This window comes from Herpailurus yagouaroundi, unplaced genomic scaffold (genome assembly GCF_014898765.1).
Source record: "Herpailurus yagouaroundi ecotype Mexico unplaced genomic scaffold, PumYag 67641, whole genome shotgun sequence".
Classification (NCBI taxonomy): Eukaryota; Metazoa; Chordata; class Mammalia; order Carnivora; family Felidae; genus Herpailurus; species Herpailurus yagouaroundi.
This window is the reverse complement of record NW_024420442.1, coordinates 7,118,937-7,133,317: the sequence shown is the minus strand read 5'-3', so window position 1 is coordinate 7,133,317 and position 14,381 is coordinate 7,118,937. Positions and strand designations below refer to the sequence as shown.

The 14,381-nt window shown below is 43.2% G+C and overlaps 1 protein-coding gene across 4 annotated transcripts in view; it reads left to right on the top strand.

Annotated features, from left to right (window-relative positions):
- TENM1 (teneurin transmembrane protein 1) overlaps positions 1–14,381 on the top strand; it is a 796,361-nt gene that overhangs the window by 766,392 nt on the left and 15,588 nt on the right. For all 4 annotated transcript variants that reach the window (XM_040467962.1, XM_040467961.1, XM_040467964.1 and 1 more), the window contains 2 exons: positions 1,513–1,685; positions 2,780–3,015. In XM_040467962.1, the coding sequence (XP_040323896.1) occupies positions 1,513–1,685; positions 2,780–3,015 (409 nt within the window). The remainder of the gene's footprint in view (positions 1–1,512; positions 1,686–2,779; positions 3,016–14,381) is intronic.

Here is a 14,381-nt window from a genome sequence, read left to right as displayed (position 1 = left end):
CAGACCATGGGCAAACAGGCTGAGCCGGGCCCAGGATTCTGCCGTCAACCCCAGGCACAAACAGTACCCTTCGGCCTTTGCTTGATAATGAGGCCTTAGCTGCATAGTAGCAACACACCAATGACCATTTGGACTAAAATGCACTTAAACAAAGGATGCATCCAATTAAACGATTGGGCTTGGCATGTCTGTGACGTCAAATGACCTATCTGATTGTTTTTATATGCATACATGACTGTCTAAACCATTAGCATGTGTGTGTGCGCGTGCGCATGCACGCATACACGTGGCACCGAGCTTGGGGTGGCACTGTGTATAGCCTCAAGTTCAGTTCCGTCTGATAAGATAAGGTCCAGCCCCCTCTCCCAAGCCTACCAAAGGCTGGTGTAGGTTTTAACATTTGAGCAACTCTCCAGGCTGAGTTCTTTAAAACCTAGTGAGCTAACACTAAATCACTGTGCCATTTTGCATAATTGTCGGGGGAGGAAATAGTGAAACCAGACTTCGCCATCGTGTCCAGGCTGTACCCTGCTCACTTTGGGTAAAAAGAATATAATTGTTTAACATATTAAAAGCAAATAAAAGTGCTTAAATATTTTGTAATTTGCAACTTGAAAAGAAAACAGTAATGGGTTTCCAAGTGCATGCCTTTACTTTTAATGAAGTGTTTATTTTTCATGGTTCTATTGGCAATAAAAGAACAGCTCCACATCAAAAGCCTTCAGGGAAGCAGTTTCCATTTGGAGGACAGTGAGATTGCCAATCATTCCGACTTTTTTTTTTAAAAAAGGAAACTCACTAGACTATATTTCCAGATATATGTTATTGCCTATTATCCCAGGTAATTATTTTTTTTGTCTCTTACTCATATAGGCAAATTACAACGCATTATGTACTATACTCTAAAAAGATTAAAAAAAAAAAATTAAGTGACACTGGGATCAGGGGGCTCCAGAATGTTTTGATGAACATGTTTCCATTATCCTCCGTGCTTGTTCATTTTGTTGAAAGAATGATTCATTCATTTCAAATTTGGCAACTTAAACGACAAATATAATTTTCCTATCACAATGCAAAATCAGTTTATTGCCCTTCCAGACATTGGGGCAGTTCTGGCCCTTTTTTTCCTTTGCCAACAGCACCCTCTGCTGGCGTCTGTTATCCATCACATCTAATGGGATCGACCCAAATTGCAAACGGAGGCCTCCCTGCAACATTACACACAGCAGGACATGATTCATAAATCAGTTTTCCACCCTGGTGATTCATTACCAGATATATTTTTTCTGTAAAACAGCACAGCTCAAGGAAGTCATCAAGAATTCAGAAGCTGCAAGAAATACCTTCGTTTGATTAATCATCTCTCTGACCTTTTTCTTCTTATTGAACAAGGTTAATAATACTTGTTATCACTCAAAGTTAAACTGTATTAGCTGCCAAGTGATTTTTATTTGCAAAGGCCTGTTATCACTGCCAAGAGGCTTCAAAGTCGGGATCGGTTACATTCCTCAGGTATGACCCCGAGGGACATCTGACCAATGCGACGTTTCCCACTGGAGAGGTCAGCAGCTTCCACAGCGACCTGGAGAAGCTGACAAAAGTGGAACTAGATACTTCCAACCGTGAAAATGTCCTCATGTCAACCAACCTGACAGCAACTAGTACCATATATATTTTAAAACAAGGTAAGGATACTTCCCACTTCGCCTATCTTAACTTCTGCCTTCAAACCTCTGCGCGCCATTAATAAATAGAATTCGCTCCTGGCTGAGGAGATGGCTTCTCCTCCCTATTTTCCAGCTACAGAGGCTAAAACCCAAACGAAACCACACCTTTCACAAAGTTCACGTTGCCACATTGGGCCACATCTCTGTGGGAGCTGTGAGGTTAAATCCCTGCCAAATCCGCTCCTCCTTCAGGTCATTTCCCAACACCCAGCTGTTTGTAAAGCTCTTTCGGGCTCTGATTGGGTTATATTAAAGAAATGAAGTCTGTGCCCCAGCTGAGATTAGCATTCTAGATCAATGCTGACGTGAGGCAAGAATGTAAGTGAAACGAGAGAATTAAAATCTCATTCTAGTCAGAGAGTAAAGTAAGAATGGAAGAAAAGGGAAAGGAAGCCTGGAGGGAGGGAGGGGAGAAGGGGCAGAAGGGGAGAAGGAGGGAGAGGGAGGGAAGAAAACAGAAGAGAACGGAAGGGAGGGAGGGAGGGAGGGAGGGTTGCATTTGGCGGGAATGTCTTGTTTTCTCTCTGCCCAGCCATGAAGGACTGATTCCGTTGTTAGGTTATGGGCCCAGACGCCCAAGTGTCCAGAGTTCAGGTTCACTCTGAAAGGACCGGTGGTAGCAACCTCTGTCAGTGTTACCGTGTCGCTAGGTCAGCGGGTGTCCCCAGGCAGTAAGGAGGCAGAGTTGAACTTCGTCTTCTCCTTCTAGCTCCCAGCGTGTCAAAATGAGGAGGCCAACCCGCCAGGTCCCAGATGGATTCTGTGAGGGAATTCTTTAAAACTGAAAAAGAGAAAGCCAAACACAGCCTGCAGTATTAGGAATCTTTGATCCGAGAAACAAGGTACCCCAGCTATGAAAATAACGAGACCCAGACGGACAGAGAGCGCGTCGGCCTGTCAGAGGGGTTGGCTAGCCCAGAAGGCAGTTGGGCCCGTAGCGGCCCCTCTGCTCACCCCGCCCCAGACTTGCCTCCTGAGGCTCCGCTGGTCTCTTCTCTGCCTGCCGTGCTTCCCTTTCTCCCCCTCTTCCTCCTTTGCTCCTCTGTCTACAGAAAATACCCAGAGCACCTATCGTGTGAGTCCGGACGGCTCTCTGCGCGTCACCTTCGCCAGCGGGATGGAGATCAGCCTCAGCTCGGAGCCGCACATCTTGGCCGGGGCGGTCAACCCCACCCTGGGCAAATGCAACATCTCCCTGCCCGGAGAGCACAATGCAAACCTCATCGAGTGGCGGCAGCGCAAGGAGCAAAACAAAGGCAACATTTCGGCGTTTGAAAGGAGACTGAGGGTAAGTCTTGGGACCCCGACGCAAGATCCGCAACTGGCGGTTTAGGTTGGAAAACCACACAGCCGCCCTGATCTGAAGTCCCATCGCAACAAAGCTTTTCTGGGTGACTGACTAGCGTATCGGATACACTAATTCGAGAGAGGGTGCTAACGGCTGATAATGGTTCAGTGTCCTTAAATGAACACTCTAATAGGAGCATTCTTTGTCATTAGCCAGCTGAAGTGCTCTGATAGTAGCAATTTCAGCCACCAAGAAAGTCTGGGTGGAGAAATGGGTTGAGTAGGGAGGCCCTCCAGAATCCCTCCCAGCGTGCTGGGGAGATGGTCATCAGGCTCACTACACTTGACCCAGCTCCCTGCTCCGGGGGTAGTTTATACTTTACGTGGAAGGACCCGGCAGGCACCCACACAAGGACATGAGACAACAGGCAACATCTGGGCAAAGGCAGGTGCAAAGGAGGAATCGGTGAGTGATACTATTGCCGTGAATACACTATGAAGGGCCAGAGGGGTAAAGGACTAGCACCCAGATGTGTCCGGTGGTGCTCAGAGACAGCTATCCGGAGGACATGAAAGGTTTCAGGGTTTTCACGTCCTTACCAGAACCTGCCTTTCTGCCACATGCAAAGCCTCCGAGCACCACAGCACTCTGTCTGCCTGTCCCTTCTTCATGTTAGGATGATGTGACCAACTTTCCCAATATAGTAACATTCAATATCAGCCCCAGAGCAACTGCCAGCCCAAGGGAAACAATCAGTCACAATTGAGGCCGGGCCTGCCTTGAGTGCCTGGATACCCGGGAAGCTCACACTTTCTTCACTCACAGTACAAATTCGCTCCCGGTGAAAATGTGGTAACCTTTAGGCTGTGGAAATGCAACGCCAAACAACCACCCAATTCCAGTAAGAAGCGGTCAAACCAGTCCAAAGGTGTGACGTGGACAAAACAATCCAGCACTCACTTTTTCGGGCAGTTCTGTTGGTGACACACAGGCACAGACTTCAGTGATTTTGTAATGCCACTACAGCTGTCTACAGGCACAAGTCAATTGTCTGTTTTGATTCTACCACCAGTCTCCAACAGGACATTTATTGCTGATATGCCCCTGAATTGAGAGGTAAAACCAGTCTAAAGAGTCCACCCCTCTCTGTGTGGGAGGCAGTGAGGGTTTCAGTCAGAATTCTAGAAACGAGATCTCCTGGGCAGAGCCGTAGATGGGGAAGTTAGATGACCTGGCTTAAGACATGCCTTTATTTTCTTCGCCTGTGAAATGAAAGTATCATGCTCAAGAAAAGTAAGAACTATGTACATATGGCTTATCAACCTCATGGACTCCCCGCAGAATAATTGTATCACATAAATGATCTCTTAGTGCCTCCCCTGGTTTACAGCCTCAAGAAAACATTATGAACCATATCAGGTACTATGGGTTTTCCCGTTCGTCAGGAAACCCCATCCTATACTATGTGACTTTGGGGTTTTCCACTTTCTAGGATAACCCGCCATTTTCTCCCCTCCATATGCACAGATAATGGAAAGACTATAAACTGTGACTTATACCTCATATCCCAAATTGTTCTTAATGTTGAAAAGTTAATGCTCATAAAACATTTGGGGCATTTGGGGGCCCTTTAGTGTTACGGAGCGAAGTATTATTTAGTTAACACTATTTATAATTGACCCATTTCCCTTCCTGTCGTACAGTTGAGCAGATTTGTGGAACTGCTTATAAGGGCAACAGATTCAGGACTTTCTCTTCTATGTGACTTCTAAGGGTACTTCCTGAGGTCCTGTCACACAGTGGAGCCCCTCAGCAGCTGAGTGGTGTCACCGTGCATGTCCCTAGAAACCTAACAGCAATCCTTTACATATGTTTCGTGCCCTAGAGTTAACAAAATGCTTTCGGAGCCAGGATTTTATTGGATCGCCACCACCATCAATTGTTGTTATTCCCAACTTACAGATAAGGAGACTAAGGCCCAGAGAGGTTAAGTGATTTGCCCAAAGTCAAACAGCTATTAAGGATCAGAGCCAGCACTAAAATGTGGGTCTTCGCCTAGCACACCACTCTTTCCACTTCGTCATGCTGTGCTGCCTTGTTCCTTAAAATAATTAATCTATAAATCATTGCCCCACTCAGTGGAGCCACCTTGGCAGGGCCTGACTCCTCATTTCAATGCTGACAAAAAGAGACAAATAATCGACTCTAATGTACTGGCGAGTGTGGGTGGTACAGGACAGCTGGCTGGCCTCCAGGCAGGAGGAGCGTGGAAGAGGCAAGGGAAGGGAAGCTGCTTAACTGGCTAATTCTTACCTTCTCTCCCCACCCTTACGCATTTTTGTTTATACCGCTGCCTCGGTTTCCCCAGATGAGGCAAATCTGATTTAACGGAATGTATATGCTCCCTTAACATAGGTGTGAATCCAATTTTGACGAGGCAAGCTCTCTTCCCCTGCTGAGTTTATTATTTCAGAGATGGTACCCCTTCACTTCCGGTCACTTTTCAAGGAGCAAGCAGATGGCACGAGATGGAACGTTCTCTCTTCCCGGGCCAGATATGCAGGGTCCCATTTGTAAGCATACATGTACAGAACAAGCTTTTCCGATGCCCTCAAGGACCTCAAGGCCTAGACGGAATCATTTTATTTATGTATTTGTTTATTTATTTATTTAAATTCAAGTGAATTAACATACAGTGTAGTATTGGTTTCAGGAGTAGGACCCGGTGACTCATCACCTACACATGACACCCAGTGCTCATCCCAACAAGTGCCCTCCATCCCGCCCACTCCCCACTGGCAACCCTCAGTTCTGTGTCATTAGAGTCCCTTGTGATTTGCTTCCCTCTCTCTGTTGTTATCTTACTTTCCTTCCCTTCCCCTGTGATCATCTGTTGTGTTTCTCAAGTTCCATATATGAGTGAAATCATGATATCTGTGTTTCTCGGACTGACTTATTTCACTTAGCATAATACCCTCCAGTTCCATCCATGCTGCTGTGAATGGCAAGATTTCATTCTTTTTGATCACCAAGTAATATTCCATTGTAGGAATATACCTCATCTTCTTTACCCATTCATCTAGACTGAATCATTTACTTCTCCGGGTGGAGCAGCCACTCCACAACGAGGGCAAGTTGGGGGTACCAGAGCTCTTGAGACAGAATACCAGGTTCAGATAGTCGTACAACATAGAAACTCCTGCTGTACTGTGGGGAATAGGACTCCTCTTTGAAAAACCACACAAAGGTGTGGTTGTATTTTTAAATGTGCTTGGGCAGCAGGTCCTAAAACACTACTTGTTTGGGCACAAAATGACAGGTTCATTTAAAGACCCCTTTGGAAAGATGATGGACATTCCAAAAAGCTACCTGTCACATCCAGCCTAGACCTTCTAGCTCAAAGAAAAACAGACAAGAATAGACTTCTCTTAGAGATAAAGCAACAAGAGTTGATCTTCTCTAATGATTGATGGCATTTTTTTTTTTTTTCATACAAAGTCACCTCAAGGCGAGCAAGGCAGGCTGTCGGGAAACGTGATACCCTGCTCACCCTGGCCAGGCGAGGGATTTGTAACCTCTGGGATGTCCTGTGCCAATTCCATTAACTGAAATAACTCACATTAACATCCGGAAATTTCCTTTATTTCAAAAATCCATTCCCTACCCCAACCTGAATTGTGTTTGAATCACCTTCCTTGCAAAGTACTTTTACATCCAGTCCATGTATCTTATCTGTTGCATCAGCCTGTCCCCATAAATACATTTCCTTGGACAATGGAGACATTAGAGTGCAGATAACAATGGAAGCAGTTGTAAAAGAATTGGACATTCACCCACAGCGAACCAGTCTGGGAACTTCACCCAGATTGCACCTCGCCACACGCACGGATACTAATCCCGTCATAGGAGACTGATCCCAGCACTGGATCCCAGAGCTCTTTACAAGATTTCGCAGACTGAGATGTGAGGTTACAGCAAAACCCCAGCACTACACCCTCCTTTATGAAAAGGAAAAAAAAAACAAAACAAAAGTCCAGGAAGCTTAGCACTTCAAACCAAAGTCATAAAATCAAGTAAGATGATTATGTGTTTACAAGCAAAATGAAGCAAAGACTTATCTAAAACCCTCGCAATTGATTTTTGTCCCCTTTCCACTCAAAGATAACTGAGCACCGGGTAGATTGTTTTTTAAATGCAACATGTGACCGTTCATACATGATCTGAGCTCTGAAACGGGGAACAAGCCCAGATGCAACATAGGGTCCCAGGCTGACAAATGATGGGGAATTTGGGAGGCAGCCAAGAAGGTTCCAGCATCTCCCTCCCTTCTCAGAAAATGCCTTTGCTGACAGGGCACTCGGCTACAGGCTGCTCAGAGTTGGAGTTCACATTTGCTTCACGCTATTTTAACTTCCTTCTCCCCGGGTTTGCTGGAGGGATTCGTTTTGTGAAAATTTAGATAAGGAGCCTACTTGCAGATAGGTTAATCTATTTTCAAAATATATCTGTCGTTCTCAGTCCCAAGTAACAGTGCGTCTACCCCTAAGGAGTCACCTGGAGACAGGAACTTTCGGGCATCCAGGCAACCGGGCCGAGTTGGGTTTTTTGGGGCCAGGGGATTCTTGGGGCCCTCCAAGCACAGAAGCTACTACATTTGTTAATCTTAAGTCAACCCCACTAAGAGAACTCGAAAGAAAGTATTTCACATATTATTCCGCATGCATGTAAGCATTAATGATTTGGTATGAAAAATTTCCATTGTCTGTTGTATGGCTACACAAATGAATTCCCCAACAGGAGAGCATTTAAACGAGAGCAAATTAATATAATGCAAAAAGCATCTAAGTTAAATGATATGGCAGAAGCCAGGTGAGCGGAATGAGTAAGATTTTGAGGAACAAGTGGTATGCCCATAATATTGCACCCCTTTTCCCATCTATGAAAGGAGCAATATGGGCTGTGCAATCTCCATCAAGAGTGGCATTATCACAATTGGTCATAATTACAGCAGCTAACATTCACTGAGGTCTTACTATGTGTATTGCTATATATTAATTCACTTAGTACGCATGACACTTTATCAGGTGGTTTCTATTATTATCATTCCCATTTTACAGATTAAGAAACAGGCACAGAGAGGTCACACATAACTAGTAAGTGGCAATGCCAGGATTTGAACCCAGGCGGGTCAACTCAATAGCCCATGTCCCAAGATTGCTACTAGCACTAAGATTTTGTGGGCTGGCGGGGTAAGGAGAGTATCTTGTGAGTAAAAACAAGAAAAGAGATAAAAAGAAACTCCAGATGGAATAGTAGCAGCTGATGCTAACACGAAATACAGGCCCTGTTCATTTATAGGCAAATCTGTGAATTAAAAGCAAGCCTAAGTATGGTTTTGATTGTCAGCCTAGCAGTTGTCAATAACAAATAAAATCTGTAGCATTGTCCTGATTGATTTCTAAAAATCAAGTACTAATTACCTTAAAACCAGTGAGTGCAGGGTAGCATGTACTAATTTAAAATCTGTGACTTTTCTATCCATTCTCATAAATTCATAGAAATTAAATGCAGGGCATCTCCCAAACCGTGATGTGATTGCTTGGCCTGTGTCCGTTATTCACCTTCCGACTTTTCCAGCAAAGATTAACAGATTAATTCAGGCGCATTGTGAGCTGAAATGCTAGACAGCAGGAAATTCAGCCTTTTCTTCCCTGTAGAAGAAAGGAAATCAATTGCCATAATCATAGCTTACTTGAGTTCAACACATTTTGTGTATGTGTTTTATATACATGTATTCTGTATATATAGGATATATATAGAATATATTCAACTGAACCATAGCAAATTGCCCTTTTTGTAGGCCCCAAACAGTCAAATATCAACAAGCTACCTATACATCAACTTCATATATCTTTATCCTGCTAATTGAATGAGTCTTGAATCGGAAGGGTTGAACAGACTTTCTCTTAAGCCCTTAAAACATAAATTCCTAGGAAGGAGCAAGAAAGGCTCTGAGTGCAGGCAAAGGACACCTTTCTTTGGAGGCTGTACCCACCTTTCTTTGGAGCCTGTACCCACCCTTTCAAGCACTTTGATCTCTGCGGGAATCACAACCCATGGCTCCCTGGGCCACTGGCTTCCCTCTTTCCTTTCTGGTCCAACTAGGAACAAAAAGCAAGCCCTTCTCCTTATTTCTCCTTAGCAAAGCGGAAAGAAATCTGAGGGCAACCAGAGGATGAACTAAAGTATAGATACTTCTTCCCCTATGAAAAATGTTTACCAAGTCCAGCTTTCAGCTCATCAGTTGCCAAACTCAGAGGTCCCGTTCAATGCGCAACCTGTCGAAAAAGACCTCCCTTTTAACTTGGGGCGATTACCAAGTTTCAACCCTTTCTTTGCCCTCTCTTTTCCAACCCAAGAATTGGTGTAGACTAGAGGAAGAGTATGTTGGGGAGAAAAACAATCTCCTTACACTCTTCTAAGTTCTTTGGCTGGTGTAATACTTAAACGGGTATAAAAACAGATGAAGAGGAGAAAACACAGACCTAAGTTTAATAACATGTATACCTCCTGTGTACATGAGAGACCCAGGAAAACTGAGTAGATCCCCAGTTTGCTGAAGCCAATGCCTTAAGTAACACCTCCAGCTAGACAAAAGATATTGGAAGTGAGGAGTCAGTTATGGGAGGTTACCAGGAAAACAACACTAAACAAGGGTGTAGTTTATGTAATTTTAAATCCTCACCTTCTCCATTGCTAAGAGTTTCTAGAGATTTAGTCATTCCCCACTTTCTGATACAGGGAGACACCCTTCCAAATGGAAATTCCCCTTAAAAATGCAAATGGTCAACTTCACAGTTTTTTTAAGAGCTTCTCCTGTGTCTGCTTCTTAAAAATAATCAGCCTAAAATATGCCAAGGAGGCATAATTTGTGGTGGCAAATTCTTATCCCATGCAGAATTTTTGTATTATTTATTATTTTCTGTATTATTTATTATCTATTATTTTATTATTTATTTCCCATGGAAATAAAGATGGATGCTCCACACTTAGGTCAAAGGCGATTATTGTCTTTCAGGCAAACTAGTGTTTGTATGAACATGGAGCTTTCCCAACTTTGCTCAAGACCCCAACAGTCATTGGCAATCAGCCTAAGTTTGGATTCCTGCCAAAATGGAAGTATACTTCTTCCCAGCCTCCTCACACTTAGTTTCCACAGGAGACTCGGGGGGACTCTGTGGCATCTTCTATTCAACTTCATCCACTTTCACCTCTAGCTGAATTTTACACTACCTTCTCTTTTGGGTTCCTGGACTCAATTCCAATGTGGGAGGTGGAGTTAACCCACACCAACAAGCAATTCTTGGGACACCAGCTGACTGTCCTACAAGTCAATTCTGACACTATCTACCAAGAGATAGCATCAGACTCCACAGGTTAAGGGTTCAGTCCTACAAAACTGCCCCCTGCCCACTACTTAGATGCCAGTCGGTCCCAAGTCTAAGTTGTTACCAGTGCTTCTGACGGACTGGCTATAAACCAGAGGTTCCCACAACCCTTTCCTTGGGTTTGATTAATTTGCTACAGCAGCTCACAGGACTTAGAAATATTTTACTTACTAGATCACCAGTTTGTTATAATGGGTAGAACTCAGGAAGAGCCGGATGGAACTGATGCAGAGGGCAGGGTATGGGGAAGGGTGTGGAGCTTCTGTGCCCTCCAGGTGCGCCACTCTCCCAGCTTCTACACTTGTTCACCAGCCCAGGAGCTGGCCGACCTATTCTTTGGGTTTGTTTGTTTTCGGGGGGGGGGGGGGCAGGGGGGGGCGAGAAAGAGTGAGCATGAGCAGGAGAGGGGCAGAGGGAAAGAGAATCTTAAGCAGGCTCCACACTCAGCACAGAGCCTGACATGGGGCTCGATCCCATGACCCTGGGATCATGACCTGAACCAAAATCAAGAGTCAGATGCTCTACCGACTGAGCCACCCAGGCGCCCCTCCTTTGCGTTTTTATGGAGACTTCATTACTTAGGAAAGATTGATTAAATCATTGGCTATTGGCAACTGATTCAACCTCCAATCACTCCCTCGTTCTCCAGAGGTTTGGAGGGAGGTACTAGAAGTACCAACCCTCTAATCACCCTGTTGGTTTCCCAGGCAACCAGTCCCTATTCGTAGGTTACCAGAGGGCCCTCCAAATGTCACTTCATTAACATAACAAAAGGCAGCTTTATCACTCTTATCATAGGAGATTCCAAAGGTTTTAGGAGCTTTGTGCCGGGAACTGGGTGGAACACCAAATATATATTTCTTACAAATCACAATATCACACTTTCCAAACCTCTTTGAAACTAGTTTTCTGGCAGCATCTGAATATCAGAGTACATTATCCGGAAAAAGAGAAGCATGGTTGCCGACGTATTGACAGGCAGAGAAAGAACATTGGGCCGTCTTCGTCTGCTTTGTACCACTTACCAGTGATCCCTGCCTGTGTCACGGTAACGACTTTATTAAGAAATGTGTTCTTGAGTAGTGAACTTACTCTATCAGACAAATAAAACCACAAATTTAGTTGAACTGGAAATCACTTGTTACTTTGCCTCTTTAACTATCATTATAACATAAATTGTAACAGTTACAACCGTCTCTGGGAGTACACGGATATTTTACAGCTATTGTAAATGAGCGGTATTACAGTTGGAGATATGTGGCTATAAAACCACAGGAAAGGTAGTTGAAGAAAGAACACCTGGTTACGTATAGGTTTCCAAGCCCTGCGTATCAAAAGACAGAAAATATGTGCTTCACTATCACCTTTTAAGGAATAACAGCAGGTTACTGTATATTTATGCACTACAGCGCTGCACACATTGGCTACAGATGGTTTAAAGAGTCCTGATTCCCAACCTGTGTGTGGCTCTATTCCGTGAATTAAACCCACCCCTGAGACCAACAGCACTTCCTTTCAAATAATTTAGGGATCTCATCTCTAGTCTTCTGGATAGAATTCATGGCATGGAACATTTGCTAGGTCCTAATTTTGTTTGTTTGTTTGTTTGCAGAAGCTCAAAATTAAAGGCAAATATCATTAGCCCCAGCTGACTGATGAAGAAACTGAACCAAAAGAGACGTTTTAAAGCAAAATGCCACACCCCAGTAGTAAAAGGACAAACGTCATGAATAGACAATTCATAGAAGACATACATGTGGCCAATAAAATTAAAAAAAGACTCAACCTCACTACTTAGCAAATTTTTTTTAACTTTTTTTAATGTTTATTTATTTTTGAGAGAGAGAGACAGAGTTCGAGTGGGAGAGAAGCAGAGAGAGAGGGAGACAGAATCCGAAGCAGGCTCCAGGCTGAGCTGTCATCACAGGGCCCCATGCGGGACTTGAACTCGTGAACTGTGAGATCATGACCTGAGCTGAAGTCAGACACTTAACTGACTGAGCCAACCACGCACCCCGCATTACGAGTCTTTAATATGTTCTCACTTCACACCTATTGAATTCTGTACTAAGTAAATACTTATTTACAAAAATGTTCAACAAAATATTAAATATGAAAGAATAACAAAAAGTAAAAACTCTAATTTCTAACAATAGGAAAAAGGATAAATAATTATCATGTAAGAAGACACTAGGCAACCGTTAAAATTCACATTTTAACAATATTCAATAATATGAGGAATACTCATAATAAAACATTAGCTAAAAAAGTAGGACATAGAACTTTCAAGTACAACCTTAGTTGTATTTTTCAGTATATACACAGATTATTCAAGAAAGTGAGATGGATGGAATGTAGCAAAGTATTAGCAGTGATTAGCATTAGAGGGTGAGATGACAGGTAATTACTTTCTTTTTCTATTTCTATATTTTCCAGTGTTTCTGCAATGAAAAGAAATACCACTTTTATGATGGAGCGTGGGGTTTGAGGAAATTATTTTGAAAACCAAAGTGAGCAAGGGAACACAGGACTTAGAAATGCGAATGTTGGCTTTGCAGTTGTAGGGGCGGGAAATTGTTCCCTTCTTCCTTTCTAGATTCTTTGGTTGGTCTAATAAAATTCACGTGAGACAGATTAATAAGAGGAAAACCAATTTAATTTTGCACTTATGGAAACCCCACAAAAACACAAGAGGCTCAAAGACAAGCAATATGAGGCTTCTAGACCATCCTGAACTAAGAGATGAGAGAGGGTGCCTGGGGCTCCAGGGCGGGGAGGAGGGTAATTCACAGGATGAGGAGGAGAATAAGAGCAGATGTTTAGTAATTACACGTTGGTCCTGCCATACAGATAGGTCATTCCGATAAAAAGTAATCTCGGGTAATAGCTCTGTTCCTGAACCAGGCCTCCTATCTAACTGAATTCTTTTAGGTAGTTAAGGAAGGGATCAAAGTTTTTCTTAAACCTGCTGGGTCTTCACTGACCTCAGCTCAAAATGATACAGATAAGAACTGTCTTTGGATCCGACTTCCACGTGGAATCCTAAAAACACCTGAACTCAGATACAGAGAATAAATTGGTGGTTGTGGGACAGGGGGTGGGGGACAGGAAGGGAAATGGGTGAAGGTGATCAAAAGTATAAACTTCCAGTTATAAAAGAGATAAGTCCTGGGGATGTAACACACAACATGGTGACTACAGTTAATAGGACTGTGTCATACATTTGAAAGCGGCTGAGAGAGTACATCTTAAAAGTTGGCATCACAAGACAAAAAAATGTGTAACTGTGTGGAGATGAATGCTGATGAGACTTATTCTGGTGATCACTTCACAATATATACAAATACTGAGTCGTTGTGCTGTACGCCTGAAACTAATGTTGTATGTCAATTATATCTCAAAGAATGAAAAGAAAAATTTTTAAGTAAAAAAATTTTTAAAAATCTCATTCTGAACCGAGATTTGAAAATTGGATTCTTGAGACTTGTAGAGGCTTCACGACTGGGTTTCAGAGCCCCTCTTGAGATTTCGTGTAAAACATTCCTGTTTGTGTGTACGTGCATTTTTCTGGGGGCACGGTACATAGCTTTAAGGTATTTAAAGGGATCCTTGTCCACAGAAGTTAAAAATGAACATAGAGTTTAGCTGAGTAGTGAGTGAATCAGCTTAGTTCAACTATGATTAATGTAGTCAAGCCCTATTGTCGGTTTCTCTCCTTTCCTCATTAGCCAGATATTTAACATGCTGTTCCAGATCACACTGCAATTCCTACAGATCTAAATCTAGTACACCAAACTACAGTCACCTTGGAATCTGACACACGGCCCATGCAAAAGCCTAACCTAAATGAAAAAAAGTAATTATATTTTTAAAATAACAATCGCTAATAATATTTTTACATTTCTCCAGGTATCTGTA